The 23,424-nt window shown below is 38.4% G+C and overlaps 2 protein-coding genes across 2 annotated transcripts; both read left to right on the top strand.

Moving 5' to 3' along the window:
- The first annotated feature begins 11,966 nt into the window (after window positions 1-11,966).
- LOC126630126 (uncharacterized) lies at window positions 11,967-12,659 on the top strand. The gene is made up of 2 exons (XM_050300271.1): window positions 11,967-12,198; window positions 12,253-12,659. The coding sequence occupies exons 1-2, from the start codon at window positions 11,967-11,969 to the stop codon at window positions 12,657-12,659; spliced, it is 639 nt and encodes a 212-aa protein (XP_050156228.1).
- A 4,512-nt stretch (window positions 12,660-17,171) lies between these two features.
- LOC126630125 (AT-hook motif nuclear-localized protein 1-like) lies at window positions 17,172-22,578 on the top strand. The gene is made up of 3 exons (XM_050300270.1): window positions 17,172-17,246; window positions 22,148-22,303; window positions 22,483-22,578. Exons 1-3 carry the CDS (start codon window positions 17,172-17,174, stop codon window positions 22,576-22,578), a joined length of 327 nt encoding a protein of 108 aa, XP_050156227.1.
- The last annotated feature ends 846 nt before the right edge of the window (window positions 22,579-23,424 follow it).

Below are 23,424 nucleotides of genomic sequence, written 5' to 3'. Positions count from 1 at the left end.
TACATTAAGTATTCCAAAAGCTATTACATCAAATGAGTGGCTTTGTGGGCATACTTCCAACAGAAATGTGGTATGTGACAAAACTTAATACACATGGCCTTCAAGAAGACTTCCCAAGACTTAAAAGCAAAATGCTCATCACAGTGAGATATAGTAGTGTCATGCACACTAGGCAACCGAACATTGTAATTCACATATGCCTCAGCAAGTATATTCATTATGAATTTCCACTCGGGTTTAGCGAAACATTACGCTGAAAAGGCTAAATGAACACTTAAGAATTTGAGAGTCAAAACAAGTCCATCAAATCCAAGGTACAAGATAACTGGATTGCATGCATAATAACTCGCTACAAAGATATCTTCCAGAATATTGAATCACCAAAGGTAAAGATTCGTTAGGTGATTGAGGAATTAATGGTCACAACTAAAACTTCAATGTCCGAGCAATTCTCCTATGTCTTCCCTAGAAACAATATGAAGTAGACACGTACCCAAGGTTGACTGGAATGCCTTCCAGCACAAAGAGGTGAATATGGAATCACAATCAGGGTGAGTTAACTTGTCAAGTTGGTCAGTAATCATTGAACATTATCATATTCTCCACATGTACAAGATACCTCGTACCAAAAGCTTATGGTGATATTTCCCCATCTCCATTTGGACATAGAAAGTGATCATAACCACTCAAACAATCCTTTGATGATTTGTAAGTAACGCAATATCAACACTCGTGAATTTTAGCTGAAATGGGATAGGACAGGCTAAAAGTGTTCAAGGGTATATATGTCTTTTGCAGTGATAAACAGTAATTACGTTTGCATAACTGGGGTGACACACAATAGTGCAATCGTAGATGTTGATTTGGTTATTCCATCATCGTTATCAGAAATTTTGTTCTTTTCAAATGAAGATGTATTTTAGAGGTCTAATATTGATAAAGAGTTTGGACACGTTTCTCCACAAAGAAATGTCATCTGATTTTCAATTGAATGATAACTGTTGATTCTAAATCCTGAATAAGATGCTTCATTTTGTATGGTTTCAATTGTTGGGAAACATAAGAGATATCTCATCATGCTGCATCAGTACGCAACCAATACATCTAGGTAAAATGTCATTATAGGTTTCGAAATTATCGACGTTGTTGAAAAATCTAAGAAAATTGCTCATAAAGTGACAACACTTACGTTGTTAGAAATTTTATTCATATCCAACATCTCAAACTAGACTAACTTTTCTCGATTGATAAGTGTGGAAAAACACTATAGCCGAAAAGTCACTAACAAATTGTCGGTGAAATCGGCAAAACCAAAGATATCTCGAATTTCACAACACTTTGTGAGAATTTCAATTTTCTTCCACTAGAACCTTTTTGGGGAAAAGAGAAGAATATTGTCTACTGAGAACATGTCTCCCAAGAAAAGTACCAATTTAAACAAGACTAACAATTGAAGAATTTGATATAAAGCTGACTGTCGGTGTTTAGAAAATTTTCTCTCGTTGTTAGGGTAGTTGGGAAAGTCATTGGTAAACCCACTATGAATTCGACAAGCTACAGAAGAAATCTTGAGTTCCAAAAGTTGGTTGAGCAGGCCATCAATTTGAAGTATAGGTTAACGGTTTTAATCATCACCTGATTGAGTTGCTAAAATCTAGGTACGATCCTAAGGTTCAGTTTTTCACCTTCACTAATAGGTTTGAGGTTCCCTAGATAAAGTGTTTTGTTGGGTTAATTGCTACTTGGTAAACTTTTGTAACTAAGTTTTCTCAATGATGTAGGAGTCATTCAAAAAGACGCAAGGAAAACTGGTGTAGTATGAGAAAATGGATCGATGATGCACTTCATTTCACAATTTGATGATATCCTAGGTAAAATTTTGAGAAATGACGCCAAAGATATTCGCCCTCGAAACGTACCCTACTGCTTCCTTTCTATATGCCACGTACTAAAAGGTCTTCACAATTTTCTCAATCTCATTTTGCTCTTACAGCGGGAAAATAATTCGTGCTTCGATTTTACTGTTTGTCTATGAAAGTGATCAGAAAGATGGCTGGTGGAAGAAGGTTTGTTTACTTAGATGGGTGATAAGGTTAAAACAACTATGAGTTTACTATCCTAATACAAAACTTGCTCCAAAGTTTCCATGATCTAATTTCTTTGGCCTAGATAGTTACTATTAATCAGTCTATCAGTCGCGTCGCTAATTAACGCATTTATGATACTTTTGATAGTTTTAACATTGTTCGGTACCCAGAAACTGTGAACCGGCATTTTGGCATAAAGGTATCATTACCAGATACTAGTATTTGTGTTCGGTATCAAAAATAATACTGCCAAAATATTGGTTGATGGCTTTTGGATATCGGACAATATCGTCAATTAGTAGCACCATAATAGGCTAATCATAGATTAGAGCCCGCTCAGTGGATGGTTTCGGATGATTGGTAAGGAACTGGTCCTGTGAGGTGGTTTCGTTGATTCTAGGGAAAATTGATTACTGCTTTTGGGATTTCTGCTACCCAAAGGTATAACAACTCGTATTCTCATGCCTATACTCATCAAAATGACGAATGCAATATCAAAAGGAAATTTGGGAACTAGGGTTGGTTGGAATGTCCTAAGACCGGAAAAATGTATTTGTTAATAATCTATTTTAGAACGAACTTAAACGAAAGTTGATCTTCCTTCTGAAGATCTGGAATGATCACCAGTGCATTTGAAAAGATTAGTGCTATCAGGGACTAAAAATGGATGTCCTTCAGATGTTCTTCCATCAAGTGCTACCACTTTAGCACCACATTGTCACACGAGACATTTCTAGAAATCTCGACCAAAGTAAACTTCTTAGGAATTCTGATAAATGGTATACTAATGGATACTGCCAAGGAATCAAAACTATTATTGGTTTCCTAACTCGAAAGGGTTGGTAAAGATGACGAGATAATAGTAGTGGGATTGATGAGTAAAGTCTTCGTTGGTACATAATTACCAACACAATAGCCCACTTCAAGGCCACAAACTCGTCTTCGAATTGGGATTTTCCTTGGCATGAAGGTTCTGGTTGCCAAAATGTTCTTCTAACATGTGAATAAGTCGTCTAAGTAACCCATAACTTAGGAAAAGCTAACACGTCTTTCATATTCAACGAGGTGGCAAGATTCAACACTTAGGTGCAAGAACCAAGAATGTTTACATCATGCGTGTGATGAACGCAATACTGCCCAACTTATGCTCTGATACCGAACTGACACACCCCAACCAAGAATGTCCACCTAGACTCCAAATCAAGCTGTGCTGGCCAACCCCCGAAGGGTGACGAAGCCATAAAGTGTAGTGATGTAGAAAATGTGAATAAATTTAAACCTAAAAGTTCCTAAATATAAGAGTGAACTGGTGAGCAGGAATGAACCCATTCCACACATGATGACAGAGCATAAGTAAAGTACAGTAAAGTAGGATGAGAATTATACCATCAGGTAACGACCTGTACCAAGATTTGTTAAGAATCCTCTTTGATACGAAAGTTTAACTGCTAAAACCTGGAGGGGTGAAAACCAAGGGTGAGTGGGTATAAAAATAAAGTTTTATAAAAGCCTTTTTGAAAACATAATAACCCCTCGCTGTAAAAACAAGTATAGTTTCCAAAATATACATACTACGTATAGTAAAAAAATACTTACCGTAGCCTGCAATATCTCAAGAATTTAATACAGCACAATATCTCATACATAAGCACATGACGTCCATAATCACATAATCTCGCATAAGCAAACATATCATATCTAGTGCTCATCGATATATGCTGATACACGAGTTCATGCAAAGGTATTCTGCATGAACAGAACTGGGTGTAACAATGATATACGTTCTAGTACTATAATCACGTGAAGACTGGTGCAATGTACAGCACATACGAGTCCTAATTGCCTATAGCAATCTAAGACAGGACTGGCACCTACAATGGATCCAAAGTGAGCGTACGATACGATGTGCACATACAAGTGAAAGACTGGCCCTAGCCTAGGTGAGTACTAATACCGATGCAGCAAACGATGAGCAGATAACATAAATATAGTCATGCCACAATGTTTTGATAACTCTAGTCAACATAACATTATTCATAGTTGTAAGTTTAGTTAAGGTATCACCTAAGATTTATAATGATTTCCTAATTCTCATCATTACGTCATTTTCTATAAATGTTAATTTAATTACGGCAGTCATATAGAAAATTCATTACTATATGTATATATGGAAACTAAATAAATATATGTATATATCAAAGAAAAGACCCACTCACAGATCATGTCGTCGAGTCGAAACCGCCTTGTAGCATCAAGAGTCCTTGTGATGTGTTTCGCCTAGAAATGAAACCATTTATGTAAATACGTAACGTACTAACATATAAACATGTTTTCGTACAAAGTACGGCTAATAAAGAAACTATTTTAAAACGGTCGAATTTCAGAAAACGGAGGGCGAATTCGAGTCCGACACGTCAAGGAACCTAAGGAAGAACCTTAAGTTCCTCCACGTGCCGTACGCGCCACCATGCTGTGGCTTCCCACGCACCTGCGAGTACCAAGGTACTCGTTTTCTTCATTTTGCCCAGAAAATGGTTAGATGCAGTCCTATTTTCCAAAGTTATTTTCTATCTCAAATCTCAACCAAATGCAATGATTCAAAAGCCAACTAGAAGCTAGGAATGTGGGGAACAGGTTTGTACCAGTTTGAAGTCGAATAGTGGTCGGAGTTGGCCGGGGGAACGGCCTAAATGTGGTCTATTAATCACGGTTTCCTCTGCCAAAAATTGGGGAAATTCTTCCCACACGTCTTAACCGTCTCCACACCCTACCAAAGCAAGTCTTAAACCCTAATATCATTCACAGACCACGAAAAGGAATAAGGGAGTGAGTTCTTGAGACTTACCAAGGCCATGTAATGCGGAGTTTCGTCAGGAAAGTCTCGAGTTTGTATAGAGGTTGAGAGTCCTTGAGTTTGGGGTTTCTACACAGTTCATGTCCTCATTTCAAGGCCTGAAAAGTGTGATGGTGGTTAGAGAACTCGCGGAGTGGCGATGATGGTGTGTAGTTGAAGGATAAATTTTGTCCTAGCTAAGAACATATGAGAACATTTGAACACATATGCAAACTAATAACACATTAAAGTAGGCATGCATTCAAAAACAATTCTAAAACCCATGACTTTCAAAGCCTAGTGAATGGTGAACCACAAGACTCTTTAACAATATTAAAGATAAGGAAGGATTTAGAGATTCATTACCCTTGAAGCTCATCCTTGTTTACACAAGGGATTCACCCAAGTGGAGGGCCTTCAAGTCACCTCCTAGCTCCTTGGATCTTCCTTGTGTTTTTCTTCCTTTTGATGCTCCTTTGCTCCTTGAGGATGTGAGGAAATGATCTCCAAGAACACCAAAGATTTGGTGTCTCTAAGTCTCCACACCAAGGATGAGTTGTGAAGATGAAATGGATGACTTAGCGAAGAAAAGATTGCTAGCTAATTCTTCCCTAAGTGGCTGGCCTCCTTTTAGAGAAAAAGAGAGAAAGTGTTTCTCTTCTTTGCCTCAAGAAAACCCTAATGAGAAAAAGCTATAAAGTTGACTTTATACTACATCACTTGTGAGTGGCAAACTTGTAATTAATTCAAGTTTACATCCACTCACCCTTATGGCCGGCCTTGTCTTTGTTATTGGGCTAATTGCCCATTTTGTTTTAGTTGTCATACAACTTAAACATAATGGGCCTTGTGGACCAAAACACTTTTGGGCCCCAAAACCCAAAACCAACTTAAAAGCCTAATACGAACCTTTCGTAAAATTAATTAACTAATTAATTAATCTTGACCATTCTCAATTAAACCATTTAAACGCTTATCCATCTCATTTATATTCTTCACTTTCATCCTTACTCGGTGTACGATCCATTAGGTTCCAATTAGCGAGGCAGTGGGCGATTGTTACTCTTAACGATAGATTATGAATTGAAACAACATTTCAATTCTCCCTTTGTTGAAGATTAGTGTTTGCTAATCTTCAGGGCTTCCATAAACCATGAGTGACACCTAGCAGTATGTCATGGCTACCCAAGCTAAGTAGGAGTGGTTGGAAAACCTATCCAGTTACAATTACAATGCAATACGGTTCTTCTCTAATACAATACTCTTAATCACATTGTTTGAGTGATAGTTTGTTTCATGTCTACTATCCAGTGTGATACTTCTTTATATGATTCAATTGAATATGATTGGGAACAAACTTCCTAAGTCATATTCATATGCTTTGGCCAAAGACTCCCGAATCATATCTTAGAGTATTCTCCCTCCATCATGGAGGGTTAGAGATCCCTTGTTGTGCATTCATATGCCTACATGACTAGATATCTTGACCCCAACAATGTCGTGGACACTCTTGATGGAATGCCTTTGACATGATCAAAGATTAAGGACCTAACCATTAGACATTTATGATGCCTTAGGTCAAAGGACTACTTTGCATATTGCAACTAACGAGTTCTTACATGACATGTATGTTCGAACTCTCTTTTGATCGTTGTTCAATGTACTCGATTACCCTTTCGAGCACCTAGTGTTTGTCTTAGTGTCCAACACTAAATGACTTGAGACTAGTCATACTCACGCTTGAGTTGACATAACACATACTAACCTTAGCGGATTGTCAATGCCCCATTGGCAATCCTATGGCTAGGAATGTTTTAGGAATGAACATAAAACAAAGGTCTCGTCAATCTAACTTACTTAGATCACTTCTCTCTCAGATTAAATACTTTCCTTGGATTCCCTTATTGCTTAAACACATGATACAATAAATAGTGATTAACAATAAGCTTTTCCCTTCATTAAACATATAATAGTTTAATACAATAAGTATTCCAAAAGCTATTACATCAAAAGAGTGGCTTTGTGGGCATACTTCCAACAATCTCCCACTTGCACTCAAAGCCACATTCCCATGTATCTAATACCCATCCTTTCCATATGGTAGTCAAGTTGGATTTGAGACATTGGCTTTGTCAGTGGATCTACTACGTTATTGGCTGAGGCAACTTTGAATCAGCAATTACATCTTGTTTCTTGCTTTTCCAGCTAACAGCCTTACCATTTAGAGTGAATACATATCCGAAGTTGGAACTTCTATCATCGACGTCAGATTGGAAATCTGTGTCTGTATAGGATTTCCACTCGCAACACTGTCGCTCATCCATAAACGAGGAACATGTCCTTAGTTCTTCTTAAGTACTTAAGGACCGTCTTGACAGCTGCCCAGTGTTCTGATCCTGGGTTAGATTGATATTGACTAGTAATGCTCACAGCATATGCGATATCAGGTCTTGTGCATATCATGGTATACCTAAGACTTCCTATGGTGGAAGCATAAGGAATAACACTCATCTACCGTATCTTTTCAGGAGTCTTAGGTCCCATGGACTTAGAAATGTGAATTCCATGTCTTACAGGAAGAAGACCTTTCTTAGATTGTTCCATCTGGAACCTACTTAGCACCTTATCTATGTACATAGATTGGGATAATACAATTAATTTTCTGGATCTATCACGATAGAGCTTTATCCCAAGTACATAAGATGCATCTCCTAAATCTTTCATGTGGAAGGTTTTGGACAACCACACTTTTACAAAAGAAAATACTGTAGTGTCATTCCCGAATAGTAATATGTCATCTACATATAAGACTAGGAATACAACTGCATCCCCAACGACCTTTTGATAAACACAATTGTCGTCTTCGTTTTGAGTAAAACCAAACGATTTGATTTCAGTATCAAAACGAATGTTCCAACTCCTAGAGGCTTGCTTAAGTCCATAAATGGACCTCTGAAGCTTGCATACCTTAGTCCTTTCAGACTTGGACACGAAACCTTCAAGTTGAGTCATATAGAGTTCTTCCTCTAGGTAGCCGTTCAGAAAGGCCGTCTTCATATCCCTTTGCCATATCTCATAATCATGGTACGCAGCTATAGCCAGCAAAATCCGAATGGACTTAATCATGGCTACAGGAGAAAAGGTTTATTCATAGTCAATCCCTTCTCGTTGCCTGTAACCCTTGGCTACTAGTCTAGCCTTATAAGTCTCCACGTTCCCATCAGCACCTAGCTTCCTCTTGAAGACTCATTTGTTTCCAACAGGTATTATACCTTCTGGAGGGTCTACAAGAGTCCACACTTGATTTTGATACATGGAATCCATCTCAGATTTCATGGCCTCTTGCCATTTCTTTGAGTTAATGTCGGACATTGCTTCAGTATAGTCCCTAGGGTCCTCCTTTGTGTCATTGTCACCTAGAAGGTGCAATTCCCCAAAGTCATTATCTAAGCCTTAGCTCTTAGGTGGCTTGCTAACCTTTTCAGATCTACGTGGAGCTAGGGGTTCAGGAATAAGGTTGTCAACTTGTCGAGTGCTCGTTTGTGGTTCATCATTAATCTCATTAATTTCCATCATTTTACTTATAGTTCCTTTGAGAACAAATTCGTCCTCTAAAAACTTAGCAGTTCTGGTGACAAAGACTTTTTGGTCGTCAGGATGGTAGAACTCATATCCCATAGTTTCTATAGGATATCCCACAAAATAGCACCTAACTGATCTCGCTTCAAGCTTAGTAGCTTCAAGCTTCTTGACATATGCTTCACAACCCCAAATCTTAATGTGATTAAGACTTGGCTTTCTTCCATGCCATATCTCATAGGGCGTCTGTGAAACTGATTTGGAAGGTACTTTATTAAGCAAGTAAGCTGTTGTATATAGAGTGTATCCCCAGAATGTTACTGGTAGATTGGCGGAACTCATCATAGAATGAACCATGTTCATCAAGGTTCAATTTCTCCTTTCAGAAACTCCATTAAGTTGTGGAGTTCCCGGTGGAGTCCACTGTGATATTATTCCACACTCTTTGAGAAAATCTAGGAACTCGTTACATAGATACTCTCCCCCTCAATCTGATCTTAGGATCTTTATCTGTTTCCTAGTTTGCTTCTCAACTTCATTCTTGAATTCTTTGAACCTTTCAAAGGATTCTGACTTATACTTCATAAGATACACATAGCCAAACCGAGAGTGATCTTCGGTGAATGTGATATAGTAGGAGAAGCCTCCTCTCGACGTAGTAGACATAGGTCCACATACGTCAGTGTGGATTAACCCTAGAATTTCAGTGGCACGTTCTCCTTTCCCAGTGAATGGAGATTTGGTCATCTTCCTTTTTAAGCAACATTCACAAGTACCCATTTGGTCATTACCTAATGTTGCTAGCACTTCAGGCATAAAAAAGAGGGGAAGGCCAAGGAAGTATGGCTCCGACGGGATAGTGCCAGCGGCAAAGAGATAATACTCGCCAAGAGTGCCAACTTCATCACTTGCCCCATCAGAGCACAATCAGGATAAGACACCAACATCCGAACCAATTGGTTCTAACCATTTTAGTATTCACTCATTTGTATTTATAGCATTTGCAGTTATAGGGGGAGGCCCAGGGGTGGATCTAATGCTGCTATGCACAAAAAAAAAGGGAAGGCCAAGGAAGTATGGCCCCGACGGGACAGCGACATCGGCAAAAGGATCATACTCGCCAAGAGCGCCGACTTCATCACGTGCCCCATCAAAACACAATCAGGATAAGACACCAGCATCCGAACCAATTGGTGGGTATCTTCTAACCATTTTAGTGTTCACTCATTTGCATTTTATAGCATTTGCAGTTAGGGTTTGAGAATGATATGAGTTATGTAACAAAATAAGGTATAATAAATGTGCTACGAGTTTGATCCATAGCAAAATTTTGATGGTGTCAGTTTGGTTTTGGTCAGCATTAATAGTTTCTTTCTGTTTATTTTATAGTGGTAAAGCTTTCAGACTTAAAAGATTATGAGTTAATACTCTTGGATTTCTCTACTTGATACTAAGAATAAGTTTTAAAGTTAAGAGTTAAGTAAAGTTTGTCGTTATTTCCTTTCCTTTCTTAGTTGTAACCTCACGTGATTAGTGAGATAGAGAAGAGGTTACACGGTTGAATCTCTCGTGCGCAAATACTCTAAGATGATAGAATTGAATAAAACATTAGATATTAACTAGGTACCGTAACTTTGAAAGTGGACGCCCATCCTTACTTTGTTATTAAGCTTTTAAATTATAATTAGAGTTGTGAAAAGTTTCTATTAGAATACAGCAGGTTTTCATCGAGCCTACGAGTCTTATATTTTACAAAAACTCTGAAGTTTAACAGCTAATCATGTTTTGTATAATTACTATACAACATATACTTGTAAGTCCTATCAGTGTTTACTCATTATACGCCCTTCTATCTATCTACACCCCCGGCCTTCACCCTCCCGACTGATCATTCAGTCCCTGCTATAAAGCAAAATCTTTATTTAGCTTCCTTTTTGTATCTGGTCCTTTCTTTTTGAATTTTTTTTTCAGAAAAGAAAAAATTAGTACGAAGATCTTCTTTCCCGGTCTTATCGCCGTTCCATTTCTTCTTTTATCTCATTTCTCTCACATTGATCCGCATCAATCTAAACTCATAACCTCATCAAACTTTAGTTGTTATATTGATCCACTTACCTCAAACGTCAAATCTAAACCCCTCCTCAATGCTCCAACTCAACCCTTTTGGCCGTCATTCAGCTAGATTTAACCCCTTCACCCGTCATTAAGCTAGGGTTATTCCTTTCATGGGTTGGCAACTTGAGTTCACTCCTATAATAGTTAACCCTAACCTGATAATTTAAACTATCCTTGTCGTGTTCGGGTTTGTGTCAGAAAAGAAAGAAATTTATGTTCACTCTTGGTTCTCTCTCACATGTCGTTCGGATTCATCATCTTCCCTCTTGGTTTCTGTCACATACTCGGAAGGTACAAATTGTTTCTTTTGACTTCAAAGATTTGGTTTTAAGGAAAGAATTAGACACAGACAGATTAAAATTATGGTTGAGTATCAATGGGAAACTGGTACAGATGGGGGAGGAATCGAATGAATCCATTTATCATATCTGGCTAATATTCATAGATTGCTTGGAACTATAGGTTTCATTGTTGGTCAGCCCATTCTCTTTTTTTTTTTCTTTTTTCAAATCAGTCTGTCCATATTCCATTTTTGTTTGGTTTGTCATGAAATCTGTGAAGAGACGATTCCTAGTCGAATTAGTTTTTTAGGCTCTCTCTTTATTTATTTATAGGCTTCATTTCTTATTTGACCTTTAGTACTGTAGTTTACGAATTAGGTTCACTTTTTATTCAAGTACACATGTTTATTGTGCAGAACCTTAAAATCAAAGGGGTTAATCTCTGTGGAAAATTTGATGCCGTATATTTCCATATTCTCTTGTTGAACTATCACCTTGAATGCTTCTATTCAGGATTAAGAGAGTGATTATAGAATGTGTGTTTATTTCAAGGGATTCTTGTGCTCACCACGGTCTATCATGAAAAGTATGTTGAAAAGTAAATTGCTTACTAATTTCAAGTTAGTAAATGATTTACTTATCTATTTTATCTTTGTTCTATTGAGTAGCTGTTTTATGATGTGATAACTTGTGCTCATATGTCAAGTGTATGGTCTTAGATCAGGACTCTTTTTCAATGGCTCATATGCTTTGTTCTGCCATGTGTCAAAATCACATTGGCTCATGTAATTGAACGGTTATGATGTCTGATGTAAAAGAAAGGAATGAATATGAATGAAATGTTGCTCTCTGTAGTGTAGTAGAGTTGCAGTTATGACAAACCTTGCCTCTCACTCTCTCTATCTTTTCAGCTCCCTCTAAAATCCAATTCTTGTATATATCAGCTTACTAAAAACTTAACATGGTATCAGAGCTCAGGTTCTATCTGGAATCGGGGCGTAAGATCTGTGAGTGCTGTGCTCGGAAATCCAACGTGAAATTTCCGACTCAGTTTGTCGATTCAAGTCTCAAATGGCTGGATCTGGTGGTAGTGATCTTCGGGCTCCAATATTCAATGGTGACAACTATGAATTTTGGAAGATTCGAATGAGAACTATTTTCAAATCACATGGAATCGGGGATTTAGTTGAAAAGGGGTTTGAAATTTCAGAATCGAAGGATAAGAAGATTGGAGATGAAGGCTCATCGGAGTCGGAGAGAGTTTCTCTGAGCGACAAGCTAATGAAGGATGCTAAGGCACTGGGTATAATCCAATGAGCTGTCTCGGATGACATCTTTCCCAGAATCTCAAACAAAGAGACCTCAAAGGGTGCTTGGGACATCCTACATCAGGAATTTCATGGTGATAAGCAAGTGAGATCCATCAAGTTGCAAGGTCTATGCCGTGATTTCGAGTACACAAGGATGAGGGATGATGAAACTCTGTCTATGTATCTCACTCGTCTTCTCGAGTTGGTAAATCAGATGAAGGGTTATGGGGAAGATTTACCCAGAGAACGATTAGTTCAGAAATTGCTCATAAGCTTAACTAAGGAGTTTGATCCTGTTTGTTATGTAATTGAACAAACTAAGGATATTGAAACTATTGAGGTACAAGAGGTGATTGCAGCATTAAGAGGGTTTGCACAACGCCTTAATAGGCATGCTGAGAGTACCATTGAAAGAGCTTTCAGTACTCTGAATCTGAATTCGAAAGGAACCTAACCAAATCTCTCGTTTGGTAATTCTAAACCAAAGAAGGATTGGAAATCAAAAGGAAAGAAATGGGATCCTAAACCTCAGAATCTTGCTAATCGAGGTGGCAAATATGATCAATGAGGAAAATCTGATCAGTCTAAGGGAAAATGCAAGCATTGTGATAAACTGCACTATGGTGAGTGCTGGTTTAAAGGGAAGCCGAAATGTCATGGATGCAATCGTTTCGGTCATTTCATCAAGGATTGTGATCAACCAAACAAGTCTGGAAAACTTGTAAACTATGCGAATCAGGTAAAAAAATCTACAACCATGTTTTATGCCTGCCATTCTGCTACTATTGGAAGAAGTATGAATATATGGTATGTAGATAGTGCATGTAGCTATCATATGACCTCCCATGAATCCTTGCTTATTGATGTTGATAAGAATGTGAAGTGTAGAGTTAAAATGGGCACTAGAGATTTAGTGCAGTCAATAGGCAAAGGCACATTGGTGATTGAGATGAAAGGTGTGACTAGGTATATTAAAGAAGTTATGATTGTACCTGGATTGGATGAAAACTTATTGAGTGTAGGGCAGATGGTAGAACATGGACATTGGCTTGTGTTTGGTGATTACATGGTTGATATTTATGGAGATAGACAGATGGAAGATCTGATTGCAAGTGTTCCAATGAAAGGAAACAGATGTTTTCCATTAAGTTTGGAATATGTTAATCCTCACATGGCTAATAGAGCAATTGTTGAAGAGTCATCTCAGTTGTGCCATAGATTATATGGACATCTAAATTACATTAGCTTGATGCTTCTGCAAGAGAAGGAAATGGTGCAGGGCTTACCTAGACTACAAGTCTCTGAGCATGTTTGCTCTGGATGTGCTACAGGAAAGGGTCACAGGGAATCATTTGACAAGGGAAAAGTTTGGAGGGCATCACAACCTCTAGAACTTATTCATTCTGATATATGCGGCCCAATGCAGATAACTACTCTAGGAGGCAACAAATTCTTTCTCACATTTATTGATGACCACACTAGGATGTGTTGGGTATTTTTCTTGCAACACAAGTCTCAAGTTTTCAACATTTTCAAAAGGTTTAAATCCATGGTTGAGCTATAGAGTGGCTATCAAATCAAGAAACTCAGAAGTGATAGGGGTGGAGAATATACATCTCTAGAGTTTTCAAGGTTCTGTGAAGATATGGGATTAGAAAGGCAATTGACTGTTGCCTACTCTCCGCAACAAAATGGTGTTGCAGAGAGAAATAATAGGACAATAATTGAAATGGCAAGAACTATGATGATTGAAACGAAGATTCCCTTGAAGTTTTGGGCTGAAGCTGTCAACACAGCTGTGTATCTGCAAAACCGATTTCCAACAAGTGCTCTGAACAACATAACTCCATTTGAGGCATTTAGTGGGAGGAAGCCAGGTGTCAAACATTTGAAGATATTTGGTTCCATGTGTTATATTCACATTCCTTCACAGAAAAGACACAAACTGGAGGAAACTGGTGAGAAGGGAGTATTCGTTGGATATGGAAATTGTGAAAAAGGATATAGAATCTTCAACTTGAGAACTCAAAAGGTTGAACTATCAAGAAGTGTAATCTTTAATGAGAAAGTAATATGGGACTGGGAAACTAATGAATCAGTTCAAGTTCCTAGTCCTTGGAATGATGAAAGAAGCTCAAGGATATCTGAATTTGATCCAAATTCAAGTGATTCACCTCAGTCAATGCAGTCTCCTCTGAGATCACAATCAACTAGAGATCTGCAAGCATCTCAAGAACCTAGTTCACTTGGTTCTCCAGTTCCAATCTCTGGAAGTTATGATCATACTCCACAGAAATGGAAGAGTTTGAGTGAAGTATATGCTCAATGCAACATGAGCATCATTGAACCTGAAGATTTCAGTGAGGCAGTCAAAGATGATGCTTGGAAAAAGGCTATGACAGAAGAAATATTGATGATTGAAAAGAATTCCACGTGGGAATTAGTTGACAGACCTAGTAGTAAACCTGTTATGGGTGTGAAGTGGGTATACAAAACAAAGCTGAATCTTGATGGCTCCATTCAAAAACACAAGGCAAGACTTGTAGCCAAAGGTTACACACAGAAACCAGGGATTGATTTTAATGAAACCTTTGCTCCAGTGGCAAGGTTAGATACTATTAGAACACTCATTGCACTAGCTGCACAGAAAGGTTGGAAATTGTGGCAATTAGATGTTAAATCAGTCTTCCTGAATGGTGTTCTTGAGGAGGAGGTATATGTTGATCAACCTGATGGTTTTGTGATTAAAGGGGCTGAAGACAAGGTTTATAGGCTGAGAAAGGCTCTCTATGGTCTAAAACAAGCACCAAGGGCCTGGTACAGTGAAATAGACACATATTTAATTCACTGTGGATTTCACAAAAGCTCAAGTGAAGCAACTTTATATGTGAGAAGCAAGGAAGGTGTTGGTACCTTGATCGTGTCAATCTATGTTGATGACATTGTGTACACATGGAGCAATGCAGAAATGATGGAAGAATTCAAAGCTGAAATGATGTGCAAATATGAGATGTCAGATTTGGGTTTACTTCATCACTTTCTTGGAATGGGGGTAACTCAAACTGAAGGGAGTATATTTATACATCAGAAAAAATATGCTCTAACTCTTTTGGATAAATTTGGGCTCAAAGATTGCAAACCAGTGAGCACTCCATTGGTTGCAACTGATAAACTGAGAAGAGAAGATGGAAGTGAACCTGCAGATGAGTGTGAGTATAGGAAAATAGTTGGAAGTCTTCTGTATTTAACAGCAACTAGACCAGATATTATGTTCTCTGCTAGTGTACTTGCACGATTTATGCACAAGCCTACCAAGAAACATTATGGAGCTGCTAAACGAGTCCTAAGGTACATTCAAGGAACAATTGACTTTGGAATTGAATATTTGAATGGAAAATCTGCTTTGCTGATTGGATATTGCGATAGTGACTGGAGTGGATCTGAGGAGGATATGAAAAGCACCTCAGGGTATGCTTTTTCATTTGGAAGTGGGGCATTCTCATGGGCTTCAGTCAAGCAGCATAGTGTAGCTCTTTCAACTGCAGAAGCAGAGTATGTTAGTGCAGTTGAAGCAACATCTCAGGCCATTTGGCTTAGGTTTGTGCTCAAGGACTTTGGAGAAGAGCAAGCTACAGCAACATCGCTATTCTGTGACAACACTTCAGCTATAGCTATGTCTAAGAATCCTGTGTTTCATCAAAGAACCAAGCATATTGGCAGGAAGTTTCACTTTATTCGAGATGCAATTCAAGAAGGTACCATTGATCTAATTTACTACAAGAGTGAAGAACAAATTGCAGACATCTTTACCAAGGCTCTTCCCAAAGACAGATTCAACAACTTGAGAAGTTTACTAAGTGTGAAATCATTTAACAATTTAGAAGGGAGTGTTGAAAAGTAAATTGCTTACTAATTTCAAGTTAGTAAATGATTTACTTATCTATTTTATCTTTGTTCTATTGAGTAGCTGTTTTATGATGTGATAACTTGTGCTCATATGCCAAGTGTATGGTCTTGGATCAGGACTCTTTTTCAATGACTCATATGCTTTGTTCTGCCATGTGTCAAAATCACATTGGCTCATGTAATTGAACGGTTATGATGTCTGATGTAAAAGAAAGGAATGAATATGAATGAAATGTTGCTCTCTGCAGTGTAGTAGAGTTGCAGTTGTGACAAACCTTGCCTCTCACTCTCTCTGTCTTTTCAGCTCCCTCTAAAATCCAATTCCTGTATATATCAGCTTACTAAAAACTTTACAAAGTAGCTTTCATTATATTTACTGCAAACGTTATGCGCTGAATATTGAAATTAGATTTTTAAAGAGAACCGTAGACTAACCCTTCTATATTGTTAAGAGTACCGTAGACTAGCCCTTCTATATTGTTATTTTGCAGGGAGGAACTGGAGTTCAGTCATTACTCAATGCAACAGTTTTATGCCCCATATGATCAGTCCTGATGAGGTAAATTATATCATCATTTACTGAGTGAAGTTTCTTCCTGATTTGTACTTACTTTTGGTTAGATGTCTGCCCTTGACATGAATTTCACCTTGGTGGTTACATAAAAATTTACAGAATGTAGAAAAGTATCATAAGGATTTGGAACAAGTGTGAGGAAAAGTTTATTGCATTATCAGAAACTTCCAATGGCTTTACTTAAATTGATGATAGTCGTAACAGTGCTTCAGTATCCTAATCTAAATAAAAAGAAGTTTCTTCTGAAAAACGTTAAAAATACTACACCTATTATATATAGAAAACAATTTTGTTATGATATATTTTACAATATAACTTCTTCTGTGTGTTTGGTCAATATGCAACTCTAATTTTTTTTTTTTTTTTTTTTGCTTGATATGTAATGGAGCTTTTCACTTTGTTTCCTTTTTGTTTTTTTTTTGGTTTAAGGATGTTGCATGGAAGATTGCAGAAGCTACTCAACAAAGACGTCGAGGCATTGTCATTATGTCTGCAAATGGAATGCTCAAAAAAGTTGCAGTGATTGATCCGGCTCATGACGCCGGTGTCGTAAGACAAGAGGTCTGCCATACTCATTCCATTTCGAGATATAATATACACATACATATGTAGTATCCAGAGGCAAATATTTTGACAAATATCTTTACACTCCATATTAGCTCTTGGATCTTTTTACATCTAATGGTCCTGAATAAAACTAATATGACTCAAAATAAACTACTAAATGATGTGGTAATGACATGGAAATAAAAAGAGATTATTCAATTAAAACATTTTAAGGAACAATATCAGGTTAGGGAAACGTAAACTTCCCAGCTTCCATCTTCCTCTAAAGCCCTAGGCCATTGTTAACTAAGATGACAATAACTCAATCACCCATGGTGGATTATCAATCTTGATCGCTCCGTACAACCTAACCGACCCTTTCACCATCTTCTTCCTTCTCTCTCCTCCCTTGAATCATCCTCAGTATCAATATTGTATTTTCATGGGTTGTCTGAAATTGCAAGTCATGGGAAGCAAGCAATACAAAGTGGCTGAAGAAAAAGAGGGGATTAAAAGATAGAATCAGAGAACTCTTGTCCCATTATTAAAGAATTCCATATTTTTTTTTCAATCAGTGAAGATGCCCCGATGATGCTTCTAAGCCCAGAAACTGAATCTTGATATCGGGAATAAAATTGAATCTTAATAGAAAAAGATGCAGCTTTGAAACCCTAAATTAACTTACATTAAATTCTTAAGCATGTTGTGTTCACGATTACAGCTAGCCAGGGTTTTTTCCTTTTTTAAATTTATTTTTAATTTTTCAGATTTTATGTTTTTTCAGTTTTAGGTTCATCATTAATATTAGTTAAAATCCACATAAGTATCCATGTCATTTAATGAATAAATAAGAACTCTTGGATGTTATAAAATCTAAAGGCTACAAAGAAGTGTAAGCAAACACAACAGTTTGAAGTGTTACTGACACGTCTAGTGGGTTATACGGAACCTTGTTTGTTAATGGGGGACTTTAATGATCTCCTTTTGGAATCAGAGAAGGATGGGGGGAATGGTAGATCCGTGGCAAGCATGCGAGTATTTCATAATTTTGTGGCCCATGCGAGTTTATTGAATTTGGGATTTGAAGGATACTCTTACACGTGGAGGAACAGCCGGGAATAAGGTTTTATTCAGGAAAGATTGGATCGTGCTTTGGTTATGCACGATTGGGTTCAAAGTTATCAACAAGCAGTAGTGAAACATGTGGTGTTGGAGGGATCGGATCATGCTATGTTAGTGTTATCGACGGAGGTGAATCAACCTAGGCGTAAGAAACAATTCATGTACGATCCACGATAGAGTCAGGACCTAAAATGTGATGAGGTTATGCGTGCATGCTGGGGTGGTTTACATGGCAGATCTCATGCACATCATATCATGCACAATCTTCACAAGGTCAAGCATGGGTTAGTGACATGGCAGAAAAATGAGGGGCGTAATGAACAAAAGGAGATTTTTCATTTGAAAGAGGTACTCCGTGATGCGTATCAACAACCGGTGTTTGATGTCAACCGAATTCGAGGGTTAGAAGAAGAGCTTACAAGGGCATTTCGAAAGGAGGAAATATTTTAGCGTACATAATCCCGAGTACAGTGGTTGAGAGAAGGTGATAAAAATACTCGGTTCTTTCATGAACAAACTTTGAAACGTCGTAGGAGGAATATGATTCGAGGACTAGAAGCAGAGGATGGGACATGGTGTACAGATGTGAACCAAATCAATGGCATTGCCGTTGATTATTTTACTTCTTTATTTACTACGGATCGGCCTATGCATTTTGGGGAAATTTTGCAATGTGTGCCGACTAGGGTGGGTGAGGTGGATAATGCTATGTTAGTTGCCCCAGTCACTGATGTGGAGATTGAATCTGCTATTTATCAAATGCATCCAACGAACTCACCAAGCCCAAACGGTTTCAATGCGGGCTTTTACCATCATCATTGGGAGACGGTTGGAGGTGTGATTATTGGTATGGTCAAATCCTTTTTTGTTTCGGATAGAATGTTAGATGAAGTGAATCAGAATAATATTGTGCTTATCCCTAAAGTAGATAATCCCATGAAAATGTCCCAATTTCATCCGATTTCGCTTTGTAATGTGGTATATAAAATTATTTCTAAAGTTCTAAAAAATAGATTGAAGAGAGTTCTCCCTAAAGTGATTAGTCATAATCAATCAATGTTTGTGGCGGGTAGACAAATTTCTGATAATATTCTAGTGGTGCATGAAATTCTCCATTCTATGCAACATGGGAATGAGGAGGGTGTTGATTGTATGGCAATGAAATTGGACATGGCGAAAGCTTATGATCCGGTTAAATGGGCATTTTTGAATGCAATGTTACTGAAGTTGGGTTTTGATAATATTTTTTGCCATTGGGTGATGGCATGTGTGCAAACGGTCTCTTATAGTGTGGTTGTAAACGGTGAGACCACTGGTTATATTAAGCCTCAAAGGGGAATTAGACAAGGAGATCTACTATCACCTTTTCTCTTCCTTATTTGTGCAGAAGGGTTCTCTTCCTTAATCCATAATGAAGAGAGGATGGGACAACTACGTGGTATGTCGGTAAATGTGGGGGCCGATCCTCTATCACATGTTTTTTTTTTTTGCGGATGACTCAGTTCTTTTTTGTCGTGCTACGGAGGATGAGGCTCATACGGTCAAGAGTTTGTTCCAATAGTATGCGGTGGGGTTAGGACAATTCATTAATTTGGATAAAAGCTCAGTACATTTTAGCTTGGGATGTTTGAAGGCATTGAAAGATCAATTATCACAGATTTTAGGGATTAAACACCAGGAAGGTTTTGGGAAGTATTTGGGGATTCAAGCAGATTTTGGAGCATCGAAGAAGAAAGTGTTCGAGGAAGTATGGAATAGATTGGATGAGAGAATTATTGGGTGGGCGGAACAATTTTTGTCGCTGGTTGGGAAAGAGGTTTTGATTAAAAGTGTTGCGGCTGCTCGACCTATATATACTATGTCACGTTTTCAATTGCCTATCCAATTGGCAAAGGGAATTGAACAAGTTATTGCAAGGTTTTGGTGGAGGGATCAGAGGACAAAAAAGGGTATTCGTTGGATGACTTGGAACAAAGTTGCAAAAAAGAAGGTGTGTGGTGGGCTTGGGTTTAAGGAGATTATTGATTTTAATTTAGCTATGCTAGCTAAGGTGGGGTGGCGGCTCATCTGTAATCCAGATTCAATTTTGGCTCGAGTATTTCAAGCTAAATACTACCCTTGTTCATCATTTATGGATACACCAGTGAGGAGAGGTACGTCTTGGGTTTGGAAAGGGATTTTGCAAGGAAGGAAAATTTTGAAGGCGAGTGTACGATGGCGGGTGGGGGATGGAAGTTGTATTCAAATTGTAAAAGACCCATGGTTGCCTATACCGAGGACTTTTCGATCCAACTCACGTCATGAGGAGATGCCTACTCTTGTTGCCGATTTGGTGGATATGGGGGGTAAGTGGAAGCGGGAGGTGATTGAATTATGTTTCAGTGAAGATGAAGCTCGGACAATTTTAAGTATGCCACTTAGTCGGTTTGGATGTCCGGATCGATTGGTGTGGCATTATACAAGAAATGGAGTATATTCGGTAAAGTCTGGGTATATGGTGGCGCAAGAAATGAATAGGAATGGTGAGCTAGGACGGAAAGGTGTGGGTCAGTCTAGCATGGCTGATAATAAGGATGTGGTTTGGCGAGACATTTGGAGATTGAAGGTTCCAACCAAATTATGTCATTTTATTTGGAAGGGGTGTAGGAACATTTTGGCAGTGCGTGTAAACTTACAGCGGCAGGGGGTTCGTTTGGAGACTACTTGTCATTTTTGTGAAAATGAGGTGGAAACACAAGTACATATTTTTTTTCGATGCCCATTTGCCCGTGCTTTTTGGTTTGGTTCCCCACTTCAATAAGATGTAGCTATGGTGGCAGGGGTGATTTTTTGGAATGTTGGAAGTGGTTATTAGCAAAACATGGTAAGGAAAGGGAGGCTTGTGACCTAATGCGATGGGTGGTTGGTGGTTTATGAAGGATATGGAAATGTCATAACACCTTGGTTTTTGATAAGGTTGCCATAGAACCCCTTGTTGCCATACAATTACTTAAACAACAACAGGAGGAGTTGGTGAGATATGATGAAGCACAGGTGCAGCAATCTCCCCGTGGGGAGCAAGTGAGAAGACCGGGGTTTCATGGGTGGATCAAGCCACCTTTTGGAACTGTTAAAATTAATTGTGATGGTGCTTGGTGTAGTCAGACAGGTATAGGTGGTGTTGGGTGGGTGGCCAGGGATTTTGTGGGCATTTTCAATGGTGCTGGTGGTATTGGCAATATTCCTTGTGTCTCAAGTATTATGGCGGAAGCGGAAGCAATGCAAGTGGCTTTGTGTGGAGAGAGGCTTTACCTCTATACAATTGGAGACTAACTCCCAAGTTCTTGTTGATATGATTCATGGCCGTATACAACCGGAGGTGGTTTTGGATGGTATTTTGTGGGATATAAGTATTTTGAAGCAACAATTTGAAGCTATTGAGTTTCTAAATGCTCCTCGTGCCTGTAATGGGGCTGCGCATATGGTGGCATCTTATGTCGTGCGTATGGGGGGTAGTCATTCTTGGGATGGTTTTGAACCAAAGTGGTTGTTTAACACTTTGACTTCTGATGTAAACATTTCAATTCGTATTTAATATTAATCCAACTTTTGGCAAAAAAAAAAATATCCTATATATATATATATGAGTGTGTGACCCTGGTTTGAGAATGAAAATTGATCGTAAATACGTGAAACTAAGTATTATATATGATTAACTTTGCTTCTTAGTAAGAGCAATTATATGTGGATATGTAGTTCTGCATGTGCTTATTGGAGACTTCTGTTATTCTAACATAGATTGAAATTTCTTGTAGGGTCAATTTAAAATAATTCAAATGTCTGGGACGTTTATGATACATGACAAGGAAGGAACTAGGCGTGGTGCCATGACTGTTCATTTGGCAGATTCTGATGGTCGTGTTTTACTGGGAGCTGTAGGAGGAGCTCTGATAGCTGCCACTTCTGTGCAGGTGAGGCTTTTCTTTCTCTTTTTTTTCTGGGACGCGTGTGATATATTTTTATTTGTTTGTATGTGTTTGTACCGCTAATGTCTGCGTATCGTAACGTGCTTTTCGTATCGTAAAGTGCTTTGGTTATCCATATACCCTAAAACGAATACGTTACATTTCTTCTCTGAACATACCACCAGGTCTTCATAGGGAGCTTCACCGCAGGACCGCATCAAAGGCAGAGAAGCCCGACCAAGAACCAAATGTGGAGGAGCCCAGGGCAGAACCAAACGTGAAGACGCCCGAGCCAGAACCAAATGTTGAGACGCCCAGGCCAGAACCAAATGTGGAGACGCTCGGGCTTGAACCAAATATTGGGACGCCCAGGCCAGAGCCAAATGTAGGGCCAAACGTTGAGATGCCCAGGCCAGAACCAAATGCTGGCGTTGTAACTTCTGATGGTAACCAACTTTTTTATCCTCCAAATCCAAACTTTGGATATTCCTTAGCTCCCCAAGGAGAAGATTCGGGACAGTGGTGGAATAATCCATTCGACTCGCTAGACGATCTCAACGTTTCCCATTTTCAGTAGTGATTGAACCAGCTGTTTCACAACAAACAATCATCTTATTCTTAATGTTGGTGATTTTTGTTTTTTCTGAATGGGTTTATACAACAATTAAAATAAATACTGCTTCATGATTCTTCCGCCTTAAGAACTATATAGTATTTTGTTGTGAACATAACTTAATATATGTGATTGTGTAAGTCTTAATTAGATTGGGTTTTAGATTATCCATTATTCTAGTGATTTTTTCCTGTTAGAATACTTTTTCCTCCTAGTTTACTATAAATACAACACTGGCAGAGGGAGAATCAAATCACACAATTCCTAAGCTTTCTACAAATTATCTCTCTCATGCCGCACCCTCTCCCTACCCTTTAGAAAATTGGCCATAACACGATCAGTACGCTTCAACGATGCACTACGGAATATGAAGGGGAAGTATACAAATATAAATATACATATGTATACACACACACTCACATATATATATATATATATATATGTCAAACCATCATGAAATAGGTTTAAGATCAAATAAAGGCCATGCCCAATGCATAATTAGCAGGTGAAAGGT

The sequence above is a fragment of the Malus sylvestris genome, chromosome 7 (genome assembly GCF_916048215.2).
Source record: "Malus sylvestris chromosome 7, drMalSylv7.2, whole genome shotgun sequence".
Taxonomy (NCBI): domain Eukaryota; kingdom Viridiplantae; phylum Streptophyta; class Magnoliopsida; order Rosales; family Rosaceae; genus Malus; species Malus sylvestris.
This window is presented reverse-complemented; position numbering and strand designations above follow the sequence as displayed.